This window comes from Heloderma suspectum, chromosome 17 (assembly GCF_057233095.1).
Source record: "Heloderma suspectum isolate Gila_16-S chromosome 17, 16-S_ref, whole genome shotgun sequence".
Classification (NCBI taxonomy): Eukaryota; Metazoa; Chordata; class Lepidosauria; order Squamata; family Helodermatidae; genus Heloderma; species Heloderma suspectum.
Window position 1 is genome coordinate 20,615,587 of NC_139474.1, and position 27,123 is coordinate 20,642,709.

At 50.9% G+C, this 27,123-nt stretch overlaps 1 protein-coding gene across 1 annotated transcript in view; it reads right to left on the bottom strand.

Annotated features, from left to right (window-relative positions):
* Window positions 1-8,389: 8,389 nt before the first annotated feature.
* ADAMTSL4 (ADAMTS like 4) overlaps window positions 8,390-27,123 on the bottom strand; it is a 69,008-nt gene continuing 50,274 nt past the window's right edge. Inside the window, exons 6-18 of the mRNA XM_084824223.1 lie at window positions 25,121-25,223; window positions 20,218-20,354; window positions 19,854-20,058; window positions 18,353-18,525; window positions 17,151-17,256; window positions 16,257-16,574; window positions 15,273-15,402; window positions 13,787-13,991; window positions 12,615-12,788; window positions 11,584-11,757; window positions 10,605-10,784; window positions 9,675-9,819; window positions 8,390-8,529 (exon numbers count right to left, since the gene is read on the bottom strand). Coding sequence (XP_084680349.1) covers window positions 8,390-8,529; window positions 9,675-9,819; window positions 10,605-10,784; window positions 11,584-11,757; window positions 12,615-12,788; window positions 13,787-13,991; window positions 15,273-15,402; window positions 16,257-16,574; window positions 17,151-17,256; window positions 18,353-18,525; window positions 19,854-20,058; window positions 20,218-20,354; window positions 25,121-25,223 — 2,190 coding nt within the window. The remainder of the gene's footprint in view (window positions 8,530-9,674; window positions 9,820-10,604; window positions 10,785-11,583; window positions 11,758-12,614; window positions 12,789-13,786; window positions 13,992-15,272; window positions 15,403-16,256; window positions 16,575-17,150; window positions 17,257-18,352; window positions 18,526-19,853; window positions 20,059-20,217; window positions 20,355-25,120; window positions 25,224-27,123) is intronic.

The following is a 27,123-nucleotide window of genomic DNA, read 5'->3' on the forward strand; positions in this document are numbered from 1 at the left end:
CTTTCACCCTCAGCAAGAGGCTCTTGAGATCCTCTTTGCTTTCTGCCATTAGGGTGGTATCGTCTGCATATCGGAGGTTGTTGACAATTCCCCCAGCAATCTTAATTCCAACCTGTGATTCATCCAACCCGGCGTTTCTCATGATGTACTCTGCACATAAGTTAAATAAGCAGGGCGGCAATATGCAGCCTTGTCGTACTCCTTTCCCAATTTTGAACCACTCGGTTGTTCCATGTCCGGTTCTTACTGTTGCTTCTTGACCCTGGTACAGGTTTCTCAGGAGACAGGTAAGGTGGTCTGGTACTCCCATCACTTTAAGAATTTGCCACAGTTTGTTGTGATCCACACAATCAAAGGCTTTAGCGTAGTCAATGAAGCAGAAGTAGACGTTTTTCTGGAATTCTCTTGCTTTCTCCATGATGCAGCGAATGTTGGCGATTTGATCTCTAGTTCCTCTGCCTCTACTAAACCCAGCTTGTACTTCCGGTAGTTCTCGGTTCGCATACTGCTGAAGCCTAGCTTGTAGGATTTTGAGCATCACCTTGCTGGCATGTGAAATGAGCGCAATTGTACGGTAGTTTGAACACTCTTTGGCGTTGCCCTTCTTCGGAATTGGAATGTAAACTGACCTTTTCCAGTCTTGTGGCCACTGTTGAGTGTTCCAAATATGTTGGCATATGGAGTGCAGCACTTTAACAGCATCAGCTTTTAGGATCTTAAATAGCTCAGCTGGAATACTGTCATCTCCGCTAGCTTTGTTGTTAGTAATGCTTCCTAAGGCCCACTTGGCGCACCGAAAATGGTCACTATCAGCCCACAACATGCTTACTAGAGTAGCCTCCCCCAATCCAGGGCCCTGTGGTTGCATTAGGTTACAATCCCCATGATCCCCAGCCAGCATGGGAGTTGTGATCCAAACACACCTGGGGAAGGCTGGATTACTGAGTGTGCAAAACTGCTCTCAGGTCAACACAGAAGGAGGGCAAGATGTGAGCACTCCTAAGTCATGGAGTAGGGAGCCCGGGACAGCCTCAAATGGAAACACACACCCCAATCCCCCCTGCAGAACGTCCTGACAAGACCCCTCTTCCTATTACCCATTGAATGGCTTCTTTTCTCAGCACGGAGCCATGCACCGCTATGCACCGATGCTGCACCGACTGATGCGCTGATACTGCACCCAGTTACGTTGCTTCTCCTGCAGATCAGGTCTGTCCTTGCCCCTACGTGGCAGCAACCCGCCCTATCCACTTCTGCCCCCCCCTTCACCTGACCATTCACCATGACGGGAGGGGGAGTTGATGCGGTAGAGGAGGCACTTTGCCAAGGTCCTGCCAGGGCCCAGCCTGGGGCGATGTTGTCAGGCTGCACCAGGGGCAGGGGGGCATTCCCTTATTCCTGGATCATTCCCTTTTCAGCTTGCAGAGACTACTTGATGTAGCTTCTAGTGAGTCCCCCCCCCTTTTTTCCCCCAGGAAATATGCTCTCGACAACTACTGTAGCGCCAGCGGAAAAGACAGCCCTAGCTAGGGATGATAGGGGTTGTAAGCTTCCCCCCGAAACAAAGCCAAACCATGCTAAGTACCATGCCTGGAACATCTTGATGCTCAGGGGAGCAAGGGGCATAGAACATTCCTATTTTGATGTCATACGTTCCTGGGTATTATTAATTCACGGACGCCTCCAAAACGGGACATGCACCTCCAAAATGGGCATAGCGGCCTGCCCCCCACCCTGCCTCCTCGCTCTTTTGGCTCTGGATGCGGCCTACTGAGGAGGAGAGTGGCTGGCTGTTTATTAGCAATTAAGCGTAAGAGGAGACATCCCGGCAGACAGAGGATGGAGGCGGGAGGGGAGCCATTGCGACCCTGCGCCAGCACCCGCCTCCCAAGCCTGTCGCTGTCTCGCTTGTGCCCCTGTGGTACCCTTTACTGACCCCGGGCAATTAAAGAGGAACACAGAAAGCAGCCGTGTCCTGTGAAGGAGTCGATGTCCTGCTCTTCAGGCCCTTCTCGCACCCTCCAAAGTGTCACAGGTGGAGTTGGATGTCACTGGGGCGGTAAATCTGCACCGGGTTCCAGTCAGAACTCTAAAGGCGCTGTCCAAGATGCTGTCCGAGGTACTCCGGGTTTCAGTGCGAACCAGTCAGAAGTCTGAAGAAGCTATCCAAGGTACTCGGGGCGCACCTTGGAGAGCTCCTTTAGAGTTCTGACTGGTTCTGACTGAAACGCAGAGCGGATTCGCTGCCCCGCTGACATTGGCGCCGCCAGCCTCCACTGGTTTACAGGGCCCCCTTATTCCCTTCTATGGATTGCTGCTCTTCAAAGCTGAGAGGTTTTTCCCCCAATAGAATCATTGAGTCAGAAGGGGTCTCGGAGGTCATCCAGTCCAACCCCCTGCTCAAGTCAGGTTCTGCAATGCAGGATGCAGCTACCACATCCCTGAGAAATGGCCATCCAGCCTCTGCTTAAATCCCTCCAGTGAAGGAGAGCTCAGCACCTTCAGAGGCAGTCTGTTAGGAAGTTTCTCCTAACGTTTAGCCAAAATCCACCTCCCTGCAATTCCCCCCCTCTGGTTTGGGTCCTGCCCTTGGGAGCAACAGTTAACATCCCTGCTCCAACTTCTGCATGACAGCCTCTTAGATGTTTGAAGACCGCTCTCATGTCTCCCCTGAATCTTCTCTAGGCTAAACATACCAATTCCCTTGACTTGGTTTCCAGACCCCTCACCACCCTGCTCCCACCCTCCAGTTTCTCAATACCTTCCTTAACATGGCGTCAGCCAGACCAGACCGCCGTACTCCAGGTAGGGCCTGATCACCTTGGAGCCAGGTAGAACAATGATACCTCATGATCTGGACGCTACACCTGGGTTAATGCAGTCTAGTCTTTGCCAAGCTGTCCAGATGTTTCTGCCTACAACTCCCATCGGCCCCAGCAAGCATGGCCAATGGTCCAGGGTGATGGGTGGTGTCGGTGGAAACATCTGGCGAACATTGGGCTGGGAAGGCTACCGCACAGTTTCCGTGGCAGAGCGGCGCCCCTCCATCCTGCAAAAAAACAGAGCCAGAGTTAATCCTCTGCCCGCCCCGGCCCATACCACAGGCAGAAAGCCCCCAGCAAAATGCCCCCAGCAAAATGCCGCCCCTTTGGCTGTCTGCACGTAAGGCTGCTTTAATGCTCTCTAGCGATTAGGAGAATTCTCCTAATTGGGTCAAGCCAGGACGTTTTCAGGCAAGACGCGAATGCCCTCTGCTGGAGGACACCTGAGATTACGTTGACTATCAGCGACGAGAGGGCTTGGCTAAGTCAGGTGAAAGGCCCCTCGCATGCCCTTTCGTGAACGGGGAAGCCCCCCTCGCGGCAGCGGCAACGTGAGAATGCCCTCAACGACGTCTCAACACCATACGCAGAAGTAGGCTGTCCTGCGGGAGATGAGAAGGGGAAGCGAGGCCGCTCCCCCAGCCCAACAGAAGGACGGCTACATTTTTTCCTCATCCCTCCCCGTCCCTTTTTCCTTATGTGTCGTGTCTTTTCTAGATTGTAAGCGTGCAGGGGCAGGGACTTCCTTGTTTTGACCCACTGTGAAAACTAAGCCAGGCTTTTTGGCTGAGGAGCAGGATAAAAAAATACTTCCTTGAATAAATAAATAACTCCCAGCCCAAAATGGTTGGGGGACCCCTGAGCTAATAGCTCCTAACATACCTCCGCAACTAATTACCCTCTAAAGTGGTCCAAGTCAGTGGCCCTGGCTCCATCTTGGGGTGGCAAATTCCATAGCCCCCCACTACCACCTGAAGCACACACCTCTTGCAGATGTGTTGGACTACAAAACCTAATGCCCCCAGCCAGCTGAGGACAATGGAGGGTTGTAGTACAACGTGAGGAGGACAGGGTGCTGTAGTTTGACTCTGCTCTGTGTGAAGAAATCCTTATTTTTGTCTGTCCTGAATCTCCCACCATTCAGCTCCGTGAGATGTGACCCCACTGGGTTGCATTGTTACGAAAGAGGGGGAGAAAAATGTATCCCAATCCACTTTCTCCACACTAGGCCTCGTTTGTACACCTCTGCCATGTCCCTGCCTTACTCTCCTTCTTTCCAAAGAACCCCAGCGGTTGTAATTCCAGCTCCCATCATCCCTGATCACTGACCACGCTAGCTGGGGTTGATGGGAGTTCAAGTTCAGCATCGGTCTGGAAGGCCACAGGTTGCCCATTCCTGCAATAAATTTGTTTACTTATTTATTTACAGCATTTTTTCCCCGCTGTTCAGCCAAAAAGAGCTCCCACAACTGCCTACAGTGATTCCTCACAAGACAGGTCCCTGCCCTCAGGCTTACAACGTAAAAGACACAACACAAAAGGAGAAGGAATTGGGGAGAAGGAAAAAGAACAACTGATCTGGGGCTGGAAATGTTTCCAGCTAGCTACAGTACATTAAATTAAAAAGCCTCTTGTCTAGACACAGGACAATGCCCCCTCTTTAATGAGCTTCCGCCGTGCATTAAAAACGTGGTTGTTCAGGCAGGCATTTGGGGTATGTTAGGGTATTTTAGAAAACGTTTTTATTGTAGAATTTTATTGTTTTAAACTGTTTTATTATATGCTGTACATCGCCCAGAGTGGCTGGGTGACCAGCCAGATGGGCGATTAATAAATTTAATAAATAAATTTAATAAATAAAAGGGTTACCCCCAGTTGTTTTCACATAACAGCTACATGACACAGAATTCTTAGCGTTGCATCCAGTATTGGTCCTTCTTAAGAATAGATCCATTGAAATGAATGGGACTTCAGTTAGACATGACTAACTGAAGTCCCATTCATTTCAATGGCTCCACTCATTTCAATGGACCAACATTAGATGCAACCCTAAGAGTTTTATGGCACTCCAAAGATTGACAGATTTAAGCTCATCCCATGATCAATCAGTTGACTTCAAGATGCTGCAGGTCTCTTGGTTGTCTTTGGTGCAATAGCGTTAACACAGCAGACCCTCTGGGATTTTTTTTCAATAGTAGCTTTTTTAATGTTAGGAACCCAAAGAAAAAACCCAGCTTAGCTTTCCAGAATAGGTCTACCCAAGTTACTAGTCCATTTGGACAAGGCGTTAACAGCATTCATTCATTCACTCTTCCCATATGTGCCTGCCCGGACCTTAAGATCATCGTCAGTGGCCCTCCTCCGTGAGCCCCTGCCAAAGGAAGTGAGGCGGGTGGCTACTAGGAGGAGGGCTTTTTCTGCTGCGGCACCCCGGCTCTGGAATGAGCTTCCTAGCGAGGTTCGCCTGGCACCTACATTGTACTCCTTTCGGCGCCAGGTGAAGACCTTTTTATTCTCCCAGGCATTTTAGCATTTTAGCTTTCTGAACTTTTAGCTTTGCTGTTTTAAATCTGTATTTTAAACTCCTGCACTGCTGCTAGGTTTTACTGTGGTTGCATTGTTATATTGTAGCTTTAATGTTCTATATATTTTAAATTGTTTCATTGTGTGCTGTTTGGTTTTAATTTTTGTGAACCGCCCAGAGAACTTCGGCTATTGGGCAGTATAGAAATAAATAAATAAATCAAATTGGTTGCGCAGCTACAGTCAGGGGCAGGGAAGAGAACCCCCATTTTCATCGAGTTTAGAAAAAAATCTTCCCTTACCTGCTGAACTGGAAGGAATTTGGATTTTGCCGCAAGGTAGTATGAAAGCTATTTGCAAGCCTCACCCAAATTAACGACGCTTAAATGATGCTCCTTTTGATATGCTTCCTCTGTCTACTAGCAAAACAACTCCCAGGAGTGGAAGTTTAATTGAATCTGGGCCTCTAAGCCCAGCTCAAAAACCCCAGAGGCATGCTGTAAAGAACAGATGGGACAGGGATTGCCAACTTTTTTTACTGTCCCCAGCTCCCATGCTTTTAGCAACAGCTTCCTGGTCGACAGCTGGTTGGCCGCTATGTGAACAGAATGCTGGACTAGATGGACCCTTGGCCTGATCCAGCCGGGCTCTTCTTCTTAACAGCTTGATGTGCAGATCTGCGCAGATGAGAATATTTATCTCCACATTACGACAGGTGCCACCAGTTGATTTCGGCATAGTATCCAGTGGCTGCTAAAAGACCAAGACCGGGTTTTTTTGGTCCCATGTCAGCTGGCAACTCAAGCACAGGCAGTTGGAAGACAAAAACGCCACACATAAACATCAAATAGTCTTTAATAAAAATAAATTAGATTTGGACCAAAAAAAGTGGGGAGAGAAACAAAACAAACCTAGATACATTCAGCTTTATCATAAAGATTTATATATAATATATATTTTTTATATATATTTATATAATCTGAGCACTCTGAACCATTTCTATAAAATGCCTTTAATATAAATGCTTTTGTTTTGTTCCTTATTGCACTATTGCAATTCAGGGAGAGGCCAAATCTAGAGTCTAAGAGAGTGTAGAAGACAGACATTCAACAGGTGCTGTTACTCCCTTCCCCCCAGTGCTGCAGTGAACCCACATCAAGGGGGAATTTTCCTCTTTTGTATTTCCAGAAGATACAGGAACCCTCTGAACACCAGCAAGTACCCTGCACCATGGCTACAGTTTATCTGATTTGGGTCCAATTGAGCAGCCAGGCTATCCAAAGACACAAGGTTACCACTTTTTCCTTCAGCCATGGCTCCTGCGTCTTTAAATGGTTGCAGAACAGGCCAAAATCCAACTGGTAAACCTGCCTGTCTCATGACGTGTCTGGCTGCTGTTACTGCTGGGAGACACAACAGTGCACAGAAGTCTCCACTGTTGAATTTCTGCTGTAGAAAGGCACAGGAGCCCTGCCGGAGAAGTAAAAGGGGCAAGGTTAATCCTGAGATGCCATGTGTTTAGGGAAAGCGCACCCCTCCCCCCCCGCAATATTAATGCAGAACCTCGTTGATTTCTTAATTCCCACCAGATTCTCTTCACTGAAGCTCCATGGTTTCAGAAGAAGAATGTTATTTGGCTCGGCGTTTAATGGCTATGTGACAGACAGAAATTCAACATGTGAAGTGTCTCTGAAGCATGAAGATGCCGTGTTGGGCCAAGGACGGCCGCTGTTAAAGGTGCAGGAAAAAAGTTGACAACCCTACAAAGAAGTGACAGCAAATGACCAATTCCCTCCACTGCTCTCTCCCATCCGGCAAGTGAGTCCATGTGGCTCTGAGCTGCCAGAGAGGGAGGCAATATAATCCCTATTTTTAGAAATTAGGTTTGCCAACTATTTTATGGGACCCTGCTCCTGTGCCTTTAGCAGCTGCCTCATCGGCAGATGTTAGACTAGACTTCCCCGATCCCATATCCTCCAGATGTGTCAGCCACACTCCCCTAACAACATTCAGTCCCTGGCCGATGCAGGCCAGATTAGGCTTGTGGGCCAAAGGGTGCCCACCCACGGTTTACAGGCCTTGGGGGCCAAAGCCACATGCTGTCCTGCGTAGCACGTGGTTTTCCACACACACGCAAAACAAAAGGCTTCTGAGCGCTCTGAAGAAACAGACACTGTGACCTCAAAGCAGTCTGAATCCACAGCCAGCACCCATCCAGACAAATGGCTACCGTCATGCTGATACGGGCTGAAGCCGCACTGGGGAAATTTGCCCGTAAACTGGGCAAGCGTCTTGAAGCACAGTCAGGGTTGGGTGCAAGAATCGGCGATGCACGTCTTCAGAGAGCGAGAAGGAAGATCTGGTGCCAGATGCAAAGTCCCCCGGATCCCTTAGAATCACAGAATCCTAGAATAGTAGGGTTGGAAGGGGCCTACAAGACCGTCAAGTCCAACCCCCTGCTCAATGCGGGAATGCAAGTCGGAGCATCCCTGACAGATGGCTGCCCAGCCTCGTCTTGACGCCTCCAGTGTGGGAGAGCCCACCGCCTCCCTAGGGAGTGGGTTCCGTTCTTTGGGATTTTAAATGTCTACACTGTGCAGCAATGATCAAGACCGGAAGCTGTCTGTGGGTCTTTGCCAGAAGCATTTCCCCACTGTCCCAAATGGCCAAATCCCTGCTCCTTGCCACCGTGAAAGGGGACTGAGTCCAAAATAAATTGTATGTGGATGAATCCGCCACTCTACCCTGGTCCTTCAAGGGGATGAGATCTCTCTCCCCCCCAAAAATATTGCATACGGTACAGAATACTCCCCTCCGGAAAGAGGACGGGATCTTGGCGAGGGCCTCTCAGTCTTGAGTTCGAATCCCATCCAGTCCTCGTTTTGTCTAGGAAGTGACTTGCGTGATCTCCCAGTTCACCGCCGCCGAGGAGGTGGCAGGGGGGATTGTGGATGACCAGGGGAGCTCCTGAACCTGTTCGACTTGTCCCTAGGCCCAAGTAAGGGGCGAGCCCAAGGGTCCACCCTGCCCGCTGTCAGCCAGTGCTACCGACTCGGTCCTGCATGGCGCCTCTCCAAGGCATGAGTGCAGGAAGCGCAGCAAACCGCCTTGTAGTACGAGTAGACGCAGAGACGCGCTTGCACGATCACGGGGCAGTTGTGGTATTTATCCCGGCAGTTCTCATCTGCCGGAAGAGAGAAAGGAAGGGTAGCATCTCAGATGGCAGATACCTAGCGCATTCTGGCACACAACGGAATGTAGAAGTTTGGGAGCACAAATGGGAAACTCCAAGGCCAACCAACAGCGCAGCTCGTTGGCAAAGCACCTGTTTTGCATGCAAGACGTCCCCGGTTCTATCCTTGCCATCTCCAGTTAAGGCTGCTGACCCATTCAAAGAAGTCGTACATCAATTTATCGTAGGGGGTTTAAAACAATGTGATTATATATCTTTGCCACAGGAAGGAAACCAGAGTTCTGGAAAGGGTGTGTGAGAACTCTTGTTTTTAGATGATGGACGTGGACAGACATCAGGCTTGTGGAAGCTACTGTGTTTTTTCTTACTAGAACTCTGCAGTGCACCAACGCCTGGGGCAAAAGGCACACGCTTGGAATTCAAGAATTCCACGCCAGGAATTTGTTCCAGGGGCCAGAACTGAATGAGCTCTCAGTCCTTCCATGTAAAAATCCACTCCTGATTCCCCCAAACTTTACTGCAGCCATATCATTTAGGGCCGGGTGGGGTGGGGTCATTTTCTTGCTGCTCTCGTCAATCAATCGGAAGTCAAAAATCCTTGGCCATCTCCTGCGGATCAAAGATCTACCAGAAGATCCAGATCTACCTTCTGCCTCCAGGTGTTTTGGCCTACAGCTCCCATGATCCCTCACTATTGTCTATGCTGGCTAGGGCTGATGGGAGCTGTAGGCCCAAGCATCCAAAGGAACATAAGTTGCCCACCACTTCTCTAATGGAATATGACGCTGATACCTGAGAACCACACTAGAGCGTCCTGGACTGGGGAGCTTGATGGACAGAGGTTCCCCATCCTGGACTCCAGAATGAAGTCAGTGTTCTCAGCACCCTGCCGAACTACAATTCCCAGGGGTTTTAGTGGGGGGTGGGGTGGGGTGACAGTTAAACTATTACAAATAACTTGATGTTAAATATACGGCGTGCACCTCTCCCCCCACAACCCCACCACCAGCCTATAAAGTGCTCCGCGTGAACTGCAAACACACACCACATCTTTTAATCTGCCTACCTCCCAATCCCACCTGCAATTTAGGCTTCCTGGCTCGGGCTGCGAACGGGAGCTGGGTGGGTTTCCTTACCGAGCTCCGGGAGGCAGGGCTGTGCGTTGCAGGGCCGCTTCTTGACGGGCTTGAGGTCCGGTGGGCAGAGGCTGCTCAGGGTTTTGTTCTGGGTCAGGCACTGCACCTCCCTCACCTGGACACCCCCCACGCAAGACCTAGAGCACTGCAAGGCCGAGAGAAGGGGGGTTACGGAGCCGTTTGCAGGACCCTTTTCCTATTTCCTTCCTAGCCCCTTTTTCTGCTCTGGCCTTCCCCAAACCGGTGCCCTCCAGACTACAACTCCACCATCCCCTCCAGCATGGCCAATGGCCCAGGATAATGGGAGTTGCAATTCAACAACTCCTGGAGGACCACGGTCTCCCCACCCTTGCAGTTGGCATATTGGACTAGGACTGGAAAGGTCCAGGTACAAACCTTCATTCAGGTGGCCAATCACTGCTTCTCCACCTGGCCTACCTCAGGGGGTTGTTGTGACGATAAACTTGGGGATGAGGGGGAAAACCATGTACCCCACCCACCTTGAGCAGCTTGGAGGAAAGGTAGAGTATAAGTGTAATAAATATATGGGCACACTAAATTATTAAGCTGGTGATGAGAACCATCAAAATGTAACCTAGACTATTGGAGAGCGGTGTTTTGAAGACACCACAAGAGTCCGAGAATGCTCCCAGAGGATCCTTGGCTAGCACAGTCTTCTGGAGAACGTCCCTGCCTAGCAAGGTAGGCTTCTGGAGGACTCACCCGCCCCGTCCAATGTGAAATATCTTCATAAACTCTCCCAGTCAATGCACTTAATTTATCTGGTGGTACAGACGGTGTTTGCAGCAGCTCACGAGCGCCCCCATTCACCGCCACACCACTCCACAGGTAAGAGGAGAGTTTTTCCCATGACCACCAAATGCATCACCCCTCCCACCCTCAGGGAAAGCGCTACGCCCCCTCGCTCACGGCGCTCCAGGCGGTGGAGAACCAGCGGGCTTCGCAGGAGGTGCCGACACAGGGCTGGAGGGAGGGTGGCTTCTCCAGGTGGGTGCATTCGGAGGCCTCCGTCACGTTGAAGTCCGCACCCAGCTTGCTGACGCAGATGATGTCACGCCGCTGGGTGCCAGTGCCGCAGTCGGATGAGCACTAGGGAAGGGGGGGTGGAGGGTCACCCAAACGAAGGGGGGGGGAGCCTTGCCCACGCTAGTGACCACAAGAGCCACGTTTTAAGGAGGCTAAAATGCAACTTTAAAAAAAAAATGATCCCAGGCAATCTAAACTCTGTGCCAAGAAATGTTGGATTCCACAACCTGTGTGTATTATGCAAATTTAATTCAATGGACCAAAGATCTTGCTCTTGATGGGAGCTGCAGTCCAACTCATCTGGAGGGCAGCTGCTGGGGAGGGGGGGCTGGTGTAATGGTTGCAGCTTCCTTTGGTAAGGAATTCTGGGAACTAGTTTTCTGAGGAAGCCAAGACGACACTCTTAATTAGCCATTGCTTGCTCCTCCACAGGATGACAGTTCCCAGGGTGCCTTCGGTTGGAAGCCATGCAGGGAAATGGGTTTGGAACGGGTGTATAACGGGGTGCAGAACCTACAGACCACGTCCAGCCCTCTGGAGTTCTCCCGAGGCCCATTTCCCTTTCCCCCACCATCAATCATGGCTTTGGCGCTGTTCCCCCCGCCCACCTCTAAAAGGCTGAAATGCCTCTCTGAAGCTTTCTCCACCGGCAGGAAGAGCTGGAAGCTAAAATATGCTGGTGTTTTTGGCCCTGCTGCTGGAATGCGCCCCCCCCCAAAGCTTCTCCAGAATAGAGCGTGGCTCGTTCAACGCCCCTACGTTAGGTGCAGGTGGCTGAAAACTGCTGCACCTTGTTCTCAGGGTGGCATATGTGGCTTCCCTGCATCCCTGCTTTGCGCGCACACCCTCCCTCCCAGCTCACCGGGCTCCAGGGGCCCTGGTACCACCGGATCACCCGCTGGCATGGGCCGCCGTTACATGCCCGCATGTCGGCCGGCTTGGTGCCCGCGCAGTTTTCCTCCACCTGCCCATTGGCGTTGCTGGAGAGACAGACCACGGACCGTCGCTGGATCCCCGTGCCACACTCCGCTGAGCACTGCAGGCAGGACAATTGGAAAGAGAACAAAAGACAATTGATATTCGGTATTTCATGATATGGGGGTGGGGGAAGTATGCGATTTGGAGACTCGGGGAGCCTTTGTCAATGCGACAAACCCATCTGCTCCCCCTTCTAGAACGTGTCTCTGAGCAAAAGGACATGTCCAGGATTCATGACGACTGACCACGCGAGCTGGGGGCCGATGGGAGTTGAAGTCCAAAACATCTGGCGTGCACCAAGTTGGGGAAGGCTGTGAAACCTTGTTCTCGAGCGACCTGTTAAAAGTCATGGCTGGATAACTTCCACACGGCTGAGTCCTGGGCGTTCCCACCCACCACCTGCAACCTACTGTGGTGAGTGATTCTTACGATGTAGATCCTTGATAAGTCAGCTTTAATTAGCTAATTCCAGGTTTCATCTTATTTGACAAAGCAACCCACCATTTTTTGAACGTCTCTCTGCTGGATTCGTAAGTAAATATTTCCAACTGAAAAGGTTAATTAAGTGCTTTTGCATACCCTTGATTAGCCTCACCCAGCCCGCCTAAACCATTTGGTTCATTCTACCATAGTTTCAAGATTAAAGGAAGTGCCTTAGAGCTAACTGAACAATGCTTGAGTGAACTGAAGTATGTCTTGTGGCTATTTCTTTCAAATTATCACCCATCCATCCAAAAATGGAGGGGAAACAGGACGCTTAACATTAGGAGTAGGATCATTGAATAGTAGGGTTGGAAGGGGCCTACAAGGCCATCGAGTCCAACCCCCTGCTCAATGCAGGAATCCAAGTCAGTGGGTTTAAGGTCTGGAAAAGGGCAGCAGAGGGAGGGAAGGACCCAAGGGTTTCATAATTACTGTGTTACTCCAGTCACTGTAGAACCAGGTGCGGACGCATGGCCCCATGTCGCAAGCCTCGCTGGTTTTTGGCCGGTGGTTCCCTGGGCAGTCACCGTCACGCAGCAAGTCCCCGTGGTTACTGACACAACGTACGTGGCGAGTGCGATGGCCCATGCCGCACAGAACTGAGCACTAGAAAGGGGTGGGGGGAAGAGAAGAGGCAGATCAGCTTGGAAATGGGATGTTTTTTCACAAATGCAGAGCTCCAGAATCTGGGGGTTTGTTGAGGGGGGGTTCTTTTAGTTTGTTTTCAGTTTTGAGCTTGTGGTGTTTTTTTTTAAAAAAGAACTGCGCTCCAAAACCAGGTCTTGTGCAAAAGGATAAAACAAAAGCCACAACCTAGCAGTCAACCACTGCTGCGCCTGTCCAATGCTCTGTGTGTGTCTGATTTTATTTTATTTATTTATTATATTTGTACACCTTTCTATCAGACAAACGGCCCGCAAGGCAGCTATTTCCTCCTACCTCCTTAACAGGGTTTAGTGGCCAAGCGTGCTTTGCTGGGTGAGGCTCCTTCTCTTGACACAAACCGACCCATATGCTACGTTCTGCATCTAAGGCCCTTGCCTCCTCTGAGGGAGGCACAGAAGGCGGCAACAAGGGAGAGGGCCTTCTCAGTGGTGGCCCCGAAATTATGGAACAATCTCCCAGACGAGGCCTGTCTGGCGCCAACCATTATCTTTTCAGTGCCGAGTTAAAACTGCCCTCTTCTCTCAGGAATTTGGCAGCATACAATGGTTTTTTTTAATCAGGTCCTGGATTATCTTTGGTTGATAGTTTAAAAAATTGTTTTTACATATACGTTGTCTGCGCATATGCTGCCTATCTATATGTTTTTACGTAAATGGTCTGGCATTTTGTATAATGTATTTGTAGGGCACAATCCTATGCATGTTTGGACAGAGAAAAGGCCTAAGACTCCCAGCATGCTGGGAGTCTTGGGCCTTTTCTCTGTCTAAACATGCATAGGACTGCGCCCTGAATGGCTTTTAATCGTGGTGAACTGCCCAGAGCGCTTTGGCTGTGGGGAAGGACAGAAAGGTAACGAATGACTGGATCTGCCCCCCGCCCCACTATGCCTCGTCCTCCCCTACCCAGCCCACCCCCTCTGCTCCGGCTGCTTCCCTTACCGAGCTCCAGTTGGTGTGAACCTCCCAGTGACTGCACAGCTGCACCTGGCAAGACTGGGTGGCGTTGGGCTTCTCCAGGTGGCCACAGCGCTGCGGATGCACCATGGTGCTGCGGTTGGCATAGACCTGCCGGCACAGGACCTGCCGGTGCTGGGTGCCCAGGCCACACGACCTGCTGCAAGCCGCCCACTCGCCCGCGTCCCAGCTGAAGAGGGCGGGGAGTCGAAGGAGAGAGGAGGAAAGAGAGGATGAGCAGAGCGCCGCCGGGTGGCTCGCCAGAATTGCCAGCTGACTTGATGGAAAGGATATGCCGCTCTCCGTAAAAATGGGAGCTGTCATCCCACTCATCCAGAGGGCTCCGAGTCGGGGAAAGCTGCTGAAATAAACTAACCCAGTCTTCCCAAATATTCTGGACTACAGTCCCCATCCTTCCTGATCATTATCCATTCTGGCTGGGTGTTGTAGTCCAACACATCTGAAGGGTACCAGGTCAGGGAAGGCTGTTTTAAGGAGGCCTCCTGTTTTATTGTCATGTCTGTTGTTTTATTGGCCCCATTTTAGCTTTTTGTGTTTGCTTGTGTGTTTGTTTTGGCCTTTTGATAGCTCAGTTGTAAATCACCTTGAGTGCTCGTGAGTGGAGAGATGGTGATTCAAACACTTATTTATTTCATTTCATTTCTATATCACCCAATAGCCGAAGCTCCCTGAGCGGTGTACAAAAATTAAAAAATTAAAAATTAAATTTAATTAATTATTTTAATTTAAAAAATTAATTAAAATTAAAAAATTAAAATTAAAAATGTGCAGCATAAAACATAAGATATGAAAGCTTAAAACCGCAATATAACGGTACAACCAGAATCAAACTGAGCAGCAATGCAGAGATTTAAAATACAGATTTTAAACAGCAGAGCTAAAAGACTAGGAAGCTAAAATGCTAAACCACTGGGATAATAAAACGGTCTTCATCCGGTGCCGAAAGGAGTACAACGTACTTAAACCTTGTATGACTTAAGGTGCAATCCTATGCAAGTTTAGGCAGAAAAAAGTCCCACAGCTCCCAGCATTCCCCAGCTGGCTGGGAAATGCTGGGAGTTGTGGGACTTGTCACTGTCTAAACATGCATAGGATTGCGCCCTTCGTTTCTAAAGATGCTTGCCAAAAGGCTTCCTGGGGTCCCGACGGCTGCGAGATTGCATCACGTCGAGGAGCCCTTCCTGTCTGCTGAGAAGTGGTTTTTCGCTCTAGCCACTCTTGCAACAGCTACCAGCCTGCCTAGCAGTGGCGAAACAGTCGGTTGAGCAAGTGGGGAAAACACGGAGCGCCTACGGGGCTCGTCGGGACAATTGAAAGGGTGCCGCCTCTCCGGACAATGTCAACCAAACTCGGTGGAGGACACAAGGGGTTGCCACAAGCCCCCCAGCCCTGCAGAGGGCAGCAGCAGCCCTTTGGAGGACTTCCGAGAGGGAGGGATTGAAACACTCACTATGCCGGGCAGGGCTCGGTGTTGCAGACTTCGTCCGCTACAACAGGCTTGGGGATGAGATGGCACTTCTCTTCGCTCACCTCTTCTTGGGAAGTGCGGGAGATGCAACGGTAGACTGACTGCCAGAAGCCTGGAGGGAGAACAATGTCCATGGCAATGAACCTTAGAATTCAGCAACCTGGCAATTTGATTTCTTAAAAATAAAAAAAGCAAGTCTCTAGTCCTTAAGGCTGCACAGATGTTGTTGGTTTCAAAAGAAAACGTGCCTAGTAAAATCTCAAAAGCTACAGGCCTAGCAACACTTCTGTCTAGCAGCCAGACGGAAGGGGCTGAGCACTCTCTGTAGTGACTTGCCCCTCCACATCGAAACACAAATACGATCAATTTTGCACAATGTCATTTGGGTGCAGAACTGGGCAGAGTCTGGGTTTTCTTTGCAGCCCCCAAATCAGGCAAACAGCCCAATCCTAAATAAAAAAGATGGGTGGGAAATCCAGGACAGACCAAAGAAAAGACTACTTCATGCGGCACAGAATTAATTTGTGGAATGCGGCAGCACAAGATCTCATGATGTTCACCAGCGTCGATGGCAAAATAGCAGTAGTGGCAGTAGCAATAATAAGCTTTAAAGTGTTTCACATTGATTAAGTAGCTGCGATCTTTACAACAACCCTGCAAGCTGAGTCAGTATTATCTCACACATACACACACACACACACACACACACTGCAGATGGGGAGGTCCACGGCTGAGAGAGAGCAGCTTATCTGAGGCCACCTAAAGAGATCATGGCAGAGGTGAGATTCAAACCAGGGACTTCCCAACTTGTAGCTCAGCCTCTCTGCCACTATGCTACACCAGCTGCCTGGAAAGCGGGGTCGGAAAAGTCATAGAGGACTAGAGCTGAACCCAAACCTCCACATCCAGGGGCAGTCAGCCAGCTGCAGGGAAGGGCTGTGACTCCTCAACGCCTCCGGGACTCACCCTTCCCGCAGGTGGCTGAGCATTCCGTGTTGCCGACCCGCCTCCAGGAGAAGTCGTGTGGCGCTTCGGAGTTGTGCTGGGCGGGGGGCGGCGGGGGCGGCAGTGGCGGGACTCGGACATTCCGTTGCAAAGTCCCGGGGCTCCTTCCCGGTTGGCTGGCTGAGGCAGGGGGAGGGGCCACGCCACGACTCCTTCCCAGTTGGCTGGGCGAGACTGGGAGGCGAGCTGGGGCGAGGTTCTGTGCGTCGGCTGGCCTCGGGCGCCTATGGCTGGTGGGGAGCTCCATCTGGCGTCCAGGTGAGACCACGGTCAAGGCACCTATTTGTGGGAAGCAAAGAAGGGCTTTCAGCAAGAGACTCCATAAAGGGCAGCAGGGGGAGGCACCGTGTTCATTGTTTAATTGTCATGGAGCCCAAACCAAGGAGTTTCTGTGACAAGAAAGGAGTGAAAAAGAACAGGGGTGGCAACTTGCAGCCCTTGGCCTATTTTCAAAAGCCCTCGGCAAGCAATCCGTTCAATCTCTGGCAAGAGTGAGCTATCCCTCCCTGGCGCAGACAGAGAGGGAAAGAGAGAGAGAGAAAGGGAATGGCAAGGAGAGAGAAAATAGGGTGACAGAAAGGGAGACAAAGGGGATGGCAGAGAGAGAGGGAAGTGGCAAAAAGAGAGAAAGGAAGGGGTGACAGAAAGAGAATGAAAAGGGGTGGGGGGAAAAAGGGGTGACAGAAAAGGAGACAAGGGGGTGGCAGAAAGAGAGAGAGAGATAAAGGGGAGGCAGAAAGAGAGAGAAAAGGAGTGGCAAAAAAGAGAGAAAGGGGGTGGCATGCAAATTGCCATTCTGGTTCACCAAAACCCCAGGCAGCATATGCCTGAACCGCAAGGGCTGGGTTTGCTCACCAAACTCTTGCCGTGGGCCATGGGGGTCATGGCTGGAGCTCTCTGGCTGGGCCGAGGCCAGGAAGAACTGGTAAGAGATCCCGGGGTTGTCTTGCTGGAAGATCATCTGTGGAAGGTGGCAAAGGGCATTAAGATGGGGCGAAAAGGAGCATGGGGCCAGTGATGAGGTGGGCACGACATAGAAGGGGCACCTGGAAATTTCCCTCCCCGTTTGGGGTGGGGTTCACTTCCCTACTGTGGTGCCAAAAAAAGAGCCCTTACACATAAAGATTCCCCTCCCCAGGGAGAGCATGCCCAACCTGGTGCCCTCCAGGTGAGCTGGACTACAAATCCCATCATCCCAGACAAAGCCATCGAGACCAGCATCCTGGTTCCACAATGGCCAACCAGATGCCCCACGGGGAAGCCCACAAGCAGGACAGGAGTGCAAGAGCACTTTTCCCTATGTAGGGTTGCACGCAGAAGCAGGCGTCGCCTGACCCTGGTGGGGTTCTGTTTTGCCATCATGGGCCACAGCCACCAAGACACGTCCTCCTCCTCTGTGGGGTTGCCTCAGTCCCCCTTGAAAGCCATCAGAGTCTGTGGCTACTCAGAACAGCTAGCAGCAGAAAGTTCCGAAGATCAGATTACGCGTCCTGTGAAGAAAGACTTCCTTTGCACAACGAAAAGGCCTCAAATGGCCCCATCCACACCCCCACGGCGCATCTCCTTGGGCTGCCAACAGAAGGCTCCTCCCGTTTCCAAGGCTCCACCCACCTAGAATGCAGACACAGCCCCCCCCCGCATTTTCTCATTCCCCTCCCCAACACTACCTCTGCATCCAGATATCCCAAACTGTAGAGTCTACCGAGTTGCATGCTAACTCAAGCAAGGAAAAGGAAAGGAAAAAGGAATCCGTTTGAACAATGGACGTCTGCAAACATTTGCCTATCTGCAATCATGCACTCTGGCGTTGCCAAGATGAGCTGTGTGGAGCGCCACCTCAAACTCATGGAAACTGGGCTCACTCTCCCCGCACGGGCCTTCTGTAGGTTTCGCAAACCAATGCCAACATGTTTTGCAGCCTCAAGGACTAGAAACTTGATTTTAAAAAATAATACTTAAAGCTGATATTCTTTTTTATCAGGATGTAGAATCTTGCAACCAGACCGGAGGCATCCAAGCAGCACAACCCTCAACCTCCCCTCTTGTTGCGTACTCACATACACATCGACAGGTTCCGTGGTGGGGCCCTCAGCTGTCAGCGATTCGCCCTCCCGCCTGTCACTTCCTGGGCGGTTGTACACGAAGACCGTGCCGACTGCCTTGTAACGCCCCGGCGGGTTCACTGCCCAATTTCCGTTGATGATCGATTTGCCGTTGTGGCTCCGAAGGGCTGGTGGGTGGGGGGAAGAGGACCCCATGGAGCCACAGTTGATGCAAAGACAACCCCCAGTCCCAAACTGCCTCCCGTGCCTCCCTCTTTCTACCGCCCACCCCCATGCAAAGTGAGCACAGGCCTCAAGACCAAAGGAGGGTGGGTTAACTCAGGGAACCATTGAAGTCTAGGGAGGGGGAGACAATTTGTTCAGTTCATATTTTAATGCAACTTTTGAACCAAGATGCGAGCCGAAACTCTGTCCTCCTTCAAAATTTGCACTTCTACGGATTTTGCGGTGGAGCCCTCCAATCAGAACCACATTAAAAATATGTGTGTTGCAGGCGGAAACGACGTTAAAAATGCATTCTAGTCGGGAAATTCCCTGCCCCAAAAACAGAGTATTAGGCAGAAATACCTCCCACAAAAGCACGCATGAGAATTGCGCACAAAAATGAACATACGAATTTTCATGCACAATTTTGCCAAAAAATACTCAATGTTCGAGACAAACCGAAATGAAAATTGGAAAAAGAGAGAGAAACCAAAAGTGACTGATGCATCCATCCCTATTTAAGACAGGGATGGGGAATGTGTGGCGCTCCAGATGTTGTTGGACTACAGCTCCCATCATCTCTCACCACTGGCTATGCTGGCTGGGGCTGATGGGAGTTAATCCAAAACATCTGGAAGACCACATGTTCCCCCGCCCCTTCTTTAAAGCCTCAGCCCTGGAACTAACTTTGAACTAACTCTGAAGGAACAAAAGAATGCTTCTGAGCTCCTACAGAGTGCATTTGGGTCGCCCCAGAGTCAATACAGAATGCCTGCTCTCTCTGGGGACAGACATTTGGGTCAGGGAGGAGAGCTTCTGGCGTGGATTCTAGGGGAACCAAAGGGTGTAAATGGCAGTCAACATCAGCTCCTACAATTGTCCAGCAGTAGGATGCTGCCTCCAGATTGGCCTGGTATAAATAGCAGTGCCTGCCCAGAAGTCCTCATTTGCTCCACAGCTTCCGACTGCTGTATTTCAGCTCCAGACAAGTCAAAGAGAGAGTGTGCTGCTATCAATCTCTCCATCTCCACAACACTGCAAGAATCTCCATGGTTTTTGCTGCAAAAGCAGCCTCTCTGGAATTCGTGACCAATGTAGATAGATGCTCCAGATCATTAGTGTTTTTTTTAGGGACTTGAGAACAGCAGAAGCTGTTGCTTCCCTAAGGCGAGACTTGAACCTGGGACCTGATTGTCTTTTCACCTGTCTTTTCATTTGGTTGCAAATTGTTGTTGGAGGAAAAGGAGGGTGCCTTTGCAGGCACGCACGCATGCACACACAGAGTCCATACCTAGGTAGTTGGGGCTACGGGTCATCTCTTTGACCAGGATTCGTGTGGCCCCTGCTGGGATCTCCAAGATGCGGTGGTACCCAATGGGGACGTCCGTGTCACTGTAGTTGCCTACCACCAGCTTGCAAGTGGTGTGGTCCCCCCCGCACACCCCGCAGCTGTCCAAGGTGCGATTCGAACCCAGGATCCCGTCACAGCCGGGGGTCTGGCGAAGCAAAGGACAAGAGGAACAACACATGGATTCAGGGAAGTCCATATCCCAGCATCACGTATCATATCTCAGCCGTCTTTGGAGAGGTCATCTCCAAGCCCTCCTAACCATCTGAGCACCCGCCAAGGAAACAAGGGAAAACGGGCGACTCACGAGGCACTGCCCGGCCACACAGATGTCTGGGGATGTTGCTTCGCACGGCGTGCCATCTTGCACTTTCTCTGTGTGGCGCACGTAGAAGCGGTAGCCAATGGGGCGGCAGTTCAGCTCGCAGCGCTGGGAGCCCCGCACTGCAAGATGAAAACAGCAGGAAGGAAAGGGAGGGGGGTCAGGATTGTGAAGTTGCAGCTCACTTAGTCGCCTGCGGTGAATGAAAAGCCTTTTCCAGGTGACCAGAGAAGCACTGGCAATTCAGCAGAAAGTCTTTTGAGGCCATTAGTGGACCAACAAATAACTAACAGGTAGATCAGGGAAGAACTAAACTTTTGGGGTTATAAGAATTTGCCTGCAAGGCTCTGACTTAGCCCCCCCACCCCACCCTTTCACAAAACACATGCCTCCCTTTCTCCCCACTCCTCATCCTTTAGGTCTATATCCCTTCTCTCCCCACACTTCCTTCCAAGATAATGCATCCTCCTTTCTTTTCCTTCTGCTTCATCTCTCTTTCACACCGTGGACAAGCAACCTGTGGAACTGCCTGTCACAGAATGGAATGATAACCAGATTTGTGTAAAGATGACAAGGCCTGGTGAAAAACAAGCCCATAAAAATGGGGAGGGGGGTCAGAAAAACAGCAACACCTGAAGATTTCCCCCCAAATTTTCCAAAAATCTCTGGGGAAAAGGTTTGATCTATCACTTTTTTTGCTCTGATTGCATGACAAACGTCTCCTTTGGAAGCAACCAAAAACTCTGTTCAAGATCTCAACGCTTCCCCCTCACAGATCCACAGTTCTGAGTTAGAGAGTCATAATCAAACCAGTTGTATGCTTGTGGTACAGATGCCCCTACGGAGAGGCTGATGACCATCGCTTTGAGGACTAGCCCCTTGAAACTGGTGCGGATTCCCATCAGGAACTGATTTCCAGATGTGGCCCCAGGAAGGGTTAAAGGCCAAGGTGGTCTCCTCCTCTAACCAGCAGAAACCGGTTGTCTGGGAGGCGAATCTCTGTTCGCAGCCAAGATCTTCGCACATTTTCCAGAGTTTATTTTAAAAGACGCTGCCGAGAAAGGATGGGAAGCAGGGGCCCAATTTAGCTCCCTTTTGGCTGTCCCCACTGCGGCATGCAGAGTCTTTGGCTTGGCAGATCTTGCACGGCCGGGCTGCTGACCCCTGCCCGGCAGACGCCATGCCGAACAAGGCCGCCGAGGGAGAGAGAGAGACAAAGGGTCTTTTTGTGCGACAGCTCCCCCCGGCCCATCGCACTTAAAAACATAAATATTGGCTCCAGATATAAACGAGGAAGGCAGGCGGAGGGGGAAGGCGCGCGAGACAGCTCGGATCTCTCTGTCTGGGAAATGCTCCCCCACACCCCGCTCCTGTTTGTTTAAGAATATTTTGGTTCGGCGAAAGCTTGCTTGTTTATCCGAGAGTTCCATTATAGGAATGGATACAGAAGGATCTTCTCTCTTGGGGGGCGGCAGGGGGAGAAGTTTAGGGGCCGAAAATTCCCTGGAAGACCTTCTGTGGCCTACAGGTTTTATGGGCATGATCTGTTTTTAGAGTATTTTTAACTGAGCATTTCGTTACTGCTTGTTTATACTATTTTCCATAGTTTTGCATTACTTTTGTCTTGTACACCGCCCCTTTTCAAATGCATAAGTAAATACTGAAAGTCTTTGCCTCCCAACTCCCAGGCTCAGATCCGGGGAACCGATCGCTATTGCACACACTCTGCACGCGCTCAGGTGTCCCACTCTTGGGTTTTATTTCACACGCGCGCACGCAAAACAGGCTGCAGTGCAGAGGCACACGGGAAGCCGAGCTGAATTAAAGCCCCCACACAATTGGGAGATGGGCTTCAGAACTGAACCCACCACTCTTGTATTGCCTGGCTCAAAGCCCCAAGCTGGGCTGGAAGAGTACAGGGCCTAAATTAAGCCAGAGACCTAGGGATGAACCCCCAAACCATGGAGGGATTCAGTGGGTCTCACACAATGGATTTTAAGCCTGCCTCTGGGTGGGGTTAGATGTGGTTCTTCAGGGGAGAGGGAAGGGCATTCTGTACATGCTCTAGAGTCCCTCTCATTTGTTATTCTCTCAGAGGGTCAAGGCTAGGCGTCGGCCTGCACTCAGATAAATCAGGCTCTCATTACTACGGGGCTAGGATTAGCCTGCTCTCTCATGTGCAGTTGTTGGAGAGGGTGACTCTGAGCACGTCAAGAGCTTTCCCCATCCGCAGCCTCTTTCTGGCATTACCCTTCCATGGGGAGGACGTGATGAACTCAGCAGAGTGCTCATTTCGGCACTGTGTTCCCGCTAGCTGTTTCCTCCGCTGGCGAGGACCAGAGACAAAACCCCTCTGGCTGACGGGTGTTGTGTGTTTCTTTGGGGCAGGGGTCTGCTCGCAACAGCTGCCGTCTTCCCCGCAGCCCACCAGGAGAGGGCACCAGAACCATCACACTCCGCAACTGGGTCTTTCTTCAGTCTCCCAACACAAAGAGCATTTTGGCTTTGGGCCATACTTATTTATTTATTTCATTTCTACTCCGCCCAATAGCCAAAGCTCTGGGTGATTCGCAAAAATTAAGCCATCCGCAAGGCCAGCTTAACAAATGATGAAGAAATACTAAAGGGGGGAAGAGGAATGGGGTTTTGAGCCAGGGCGGTGCTTCCCCCACCATTCCTGCACCTTTCCGAGTGCCCCAACAGGCAGGCAGCCCACCGGTGTAGCTTTCTCCACCATGGGCACACAGCGATGGGAAAAAGCGACGCCGGTTGAATTTCCACCATGCACCTGCTGAAGTCACAGGAGCCCTGCCAAATCGAAGAGGATGGGGCAGCACAGATCTCCCATTCCCCCCCCCTCCACGCACACATCTCATTGTCAGTCCCCCTCAGGTGCCCACCCTGGAGGAGAGCAACTCCCATACACCTTGGAAGGCTTAAACTGTTTTCCACCTGGGGAAACTGGGAAGACGGCGTATAAGAAGTGCTGTAGCTGGGCACCAATCTGTCTAGTTTTGCATCCTTCGTTCACCCCGTGTGTGGATGGGTGGATGCTCACAAGCATCCATTTCACAGAGGTGTTTTGGACGGCAAAGGTTCCCATTTTGGCTTCCAGTAGCAGAGAGAGAGAGAGAGAGAGGGTCATCTTTTCAACACCCTGGGGCAAGGAATTCCGCAGATCGGCCCTGAGAACGTAGTTACATGGGACAAATCTGGCAGCTAATTTTGAGGCCTGTTAGAAGGGAAGAGCAAGGCCTCAATACCAAGAGAACATCTTTTAAAATGGACCAAACTAGGTTCACCGTGCCTGGCTCCTTGTGCCGCCCCCCGTCCCATGTGCCAGCACCTGCCTGGCATCACTCCTACTTGAGCTCTTTCCCTAAGCTGCCCTGTCCTTGCACCGACCTCTCCAAACCTGCTTCTGAAAGTGCTAGCGACAAGCGCTCCGTAAGGACCCGCTGTGATGAGCTCTTCATTAAAACACGGGGGGGGGGGGCGCACTGCCCTGTCTTGCTGCACATCCCCTGAGATTGCTGGAGAACTCAGCTGCTGTTTTGGAACTGGGGGTGGGGCGGGAGGTGGAATCACAGGCCCACAGCATAAGCTTTGAGAGGGCATTTCGACATTGCCTGAAGAGGTGGCTCTCCATCTAGCTGGCAGAGCCAAGATCTGCATACGGTGGTGCAGGACGCAGAGGTGGACAGTGGCATGGAGAAAGCGAATTGCAGAGAAAGGGATTCCCTCAAAACACTCGAGGCCGGAGCTGTCTGGCAATGCTGACCGGCGGCAGGCAGGGCTGCGGACCAAACTGCAGACAGTGCACAAGCGCAGGCCATGGAATTCCTGAAAAACCGTTTCCTTCTTTAGACTTGGAGCAAGCTTCTAGTCCTCAAGGTTGCAAATGGACCTTGGAAGGGCACCACCGGGAGTAGTTGAGGAAGATCAGATGTTGCAGCATTGCTGAAGCTAAGCAGGTGCAAACTTGGCCAGTTTCTTGGGTAAGAGACCCACGTTAGGAGCAGGGGCAATGCCATAACTTCCCTGCATTCCTTCACAGCTTAATCAGGGCTGGGGGCCAGGGCTGCAGCCTAGCTCCTGCTCCCTCACTGCATGATTCATTGTTTCACCCCTCCAATGTCCATTTGCAACCTTGAGGACTAGGAGCTTGCTCCAAGTCTAAACAAGGAATTTTTTTTCCCAGGAATTCCGTGGCCTGTGTTTGCAGCTCGTCCAAAAGCCTGCCTGCCACCAGTCAATTTTGCAGGACGGCCCTGGCCTTGAGCATTTCGAGGGGGGCTCTTTCTCTGAAATGAGCTTCCTCCACGGCATTCTCTCCCCCACAGAGGGCATCCAACCTCCACCTCTCCGTCCTGCTCCTCCATGTATGGATCTGGGCTCTGCCATCGAAGAGAGCCAACTCCTCGGGCAATCTGGAAACACGGCCCGGGGTCACCCCTGACCTAGTCTATGCCCTGCTTGTGGGTTCCTGGTTGAAAGCTGGTTGGCCACTGCGTGAACAGAATGCTGGACTAGATGGACCCTTGGTCTGATCCAGCAGGGTCCTTCTTATGCCCTCATACCTGACAAGCAAAATCAGAATGAATTATGCAAAGTGGGAGAGACCAGGCAAACCTGCCCCATTTTATACAGATGACACAAGCCAGTTTTCCCACCTCCTCCAAAAGCTCCCTTGTAAAGCCCACGAAGCAAAGCACCAAACACCCAAAGGTTACACACCACGGACAGTCAACACATAGAACTGATTGCCACAGTGTGGAAACTGGGGGATTCCCTTTCCCTACTGCAGCAGTTTGAGGATCAAGAAGCTTGCTGGTGGGTGGGATGCGTTTGGCAACCTTAAACCTGGAGATGCTGGCTGAACTCTTACCGTCCGTGAAGGGTTCCCACTGGTACAGGCGGCCCATGAACTCCTGCTTGTTGTACGCGGCACACTGGACAGCGCGGGGATCAGGGCGATCGGGCGGGCATGGCTGCGGGAGAAAAAAATGGCCAGGGGCAGCGGGGGAAAGACGGATTCCCAAATCATCATCTCAAAAGGTCATCTTTTATCTCCTGCTCCCTAAAACAGGGGTGTCAAAACACCTTCCGGCCCAAGGGGAGAAGCTCTCGGGCGCCACATCCCAGCCAAAGGCAAAAGCAGGCAAGGCCAGAACATCAAGACTCCCAGCCTATTTGAGCTGAAAGCTCTTAACTGCCAGCAACTAACTCTCAGGAGAGACATTTCAACCGTTCAGAATGGGTCGGGGGAGAAAAACCGGGAAACAGCCCAACAATTGGCAGTCAGGGGAAAGGGAAAGGAGGCTGTCTGGGGAAATCTAAATGGCCAGATTTGAACTGGGAGCTTGAAGTTCAACACCCCCATCCTAGCAGGCCGAAACACAGGGCCAGTAAGGGGGGGCTGGGTTTGGGTTGGTGGCCCACAAGGCCTGGTGTAGGCTGTTCCATCTGCAGCATACTTGCCAACCAGTTTCAAACTGGTTCAACGGTACTAGCTTCTAAGCGGGGCTTCTGGGAAACGTAGTTAGGGGCAGGTGTTAATGTCAGAGAGAACCCCAAGTCAAAACACCCACACAAAACCAAAAGTCCTAAGTTTTAGCACATTTGTTTCCAGCTCGTTCTCTGAGGGGCACAGAGAGTGCTCCCCATTTTATTATCGCTTCAGCCTTGTGAGGTAGGACAGAGAGAGACAGAGACCGATCCCAGGATGCCCAGTAAGCTTATGGCTGGCTGGGGATTTGAACCCAGGTCCAATCCACTGTGCCACACTGGTTCTGTTGGGGTGAAGACAGAAGGGAAGCCAGAACAATGAAGCCGCTTTGAAAACAGTTTAAATTAATTGTGTTGATCAGCTTTCCCCAACCTGGCGGCCTCCAGATGCCTTGAACTACAATGCCCATCATGCCTAGCTAGCATGTTGGTGGGGTGATGGGAGTTGTAGTTCAACACACCTGGAGGCCGCCAGGTTGGGGAAGACTGGTGCAAATATATCACAAGAACTCGGTCCAAGACCGAGCAAACGATCTTTCTAAGCCAGACTTTTTGATATCCATTGCAAAAACATGGAAATGTCCCCTTTGTGATAATGATAAAGGGCATTTGGGAAATTCATCACCGCAGCAAGCAGGAAGTTCAATCAAGGACTTGTCTCACATTCACTTCAAAGGGCCAGGAACAATATATGTGTTATACACAAAGAAGCCAATGCCTCCAGAGGTCATACGAGCTTGGAAAGAGATGGACCATTTTCCCCCCAGTAAGCGAAAGGAGATTTAAAGGAAGGGTCTTTTCTTTTTTCTTTTTTAAAAGAAAAGAAAGGAGATTTAAAAGAAGAAAGAGATTTAAAAGAATGCACTCTGGCTGTGCATGGATAAACAGGTTCAGCAGGCTTTTATATCGCTTCCAAAACCTGCTGGATCTGTTTGACTGCAGTGGGAGAAAAGAAAAATGCATGGAAACTATAGAGAATGATGACTCTCTCAAACCATTTTCAGATGTCTTAAAATCCATTTCTGCCTCCAGCCAAAAATTATCTCCAGAAATTGCAAACAGAATCCAGGTCCCACACCCCACACTCCGCTCTAAGCATTAAGCCCTTCATACTGTCTCACAGCAGGAAACAGGATCCAGGAGATGTGAAGGAGGCCAGGACCACTGCCTGTTTAATTCCCAATTACACCTAACCACAGGCACACCTACAACCTCTTCTACGGAGGATTCCCCCGCCCCATATAAGGCAGCTGACCATTTGGTCCCAATGGGCCAATCAGGAAAGCTTGGAAGGCACCAGGCAAACGCCCCATGGTTCTAGTCCCTAGGAACTCATCAGCACAGTCTGAACTAGGAGATCTGATATCCCTCAATGTTTTTAAC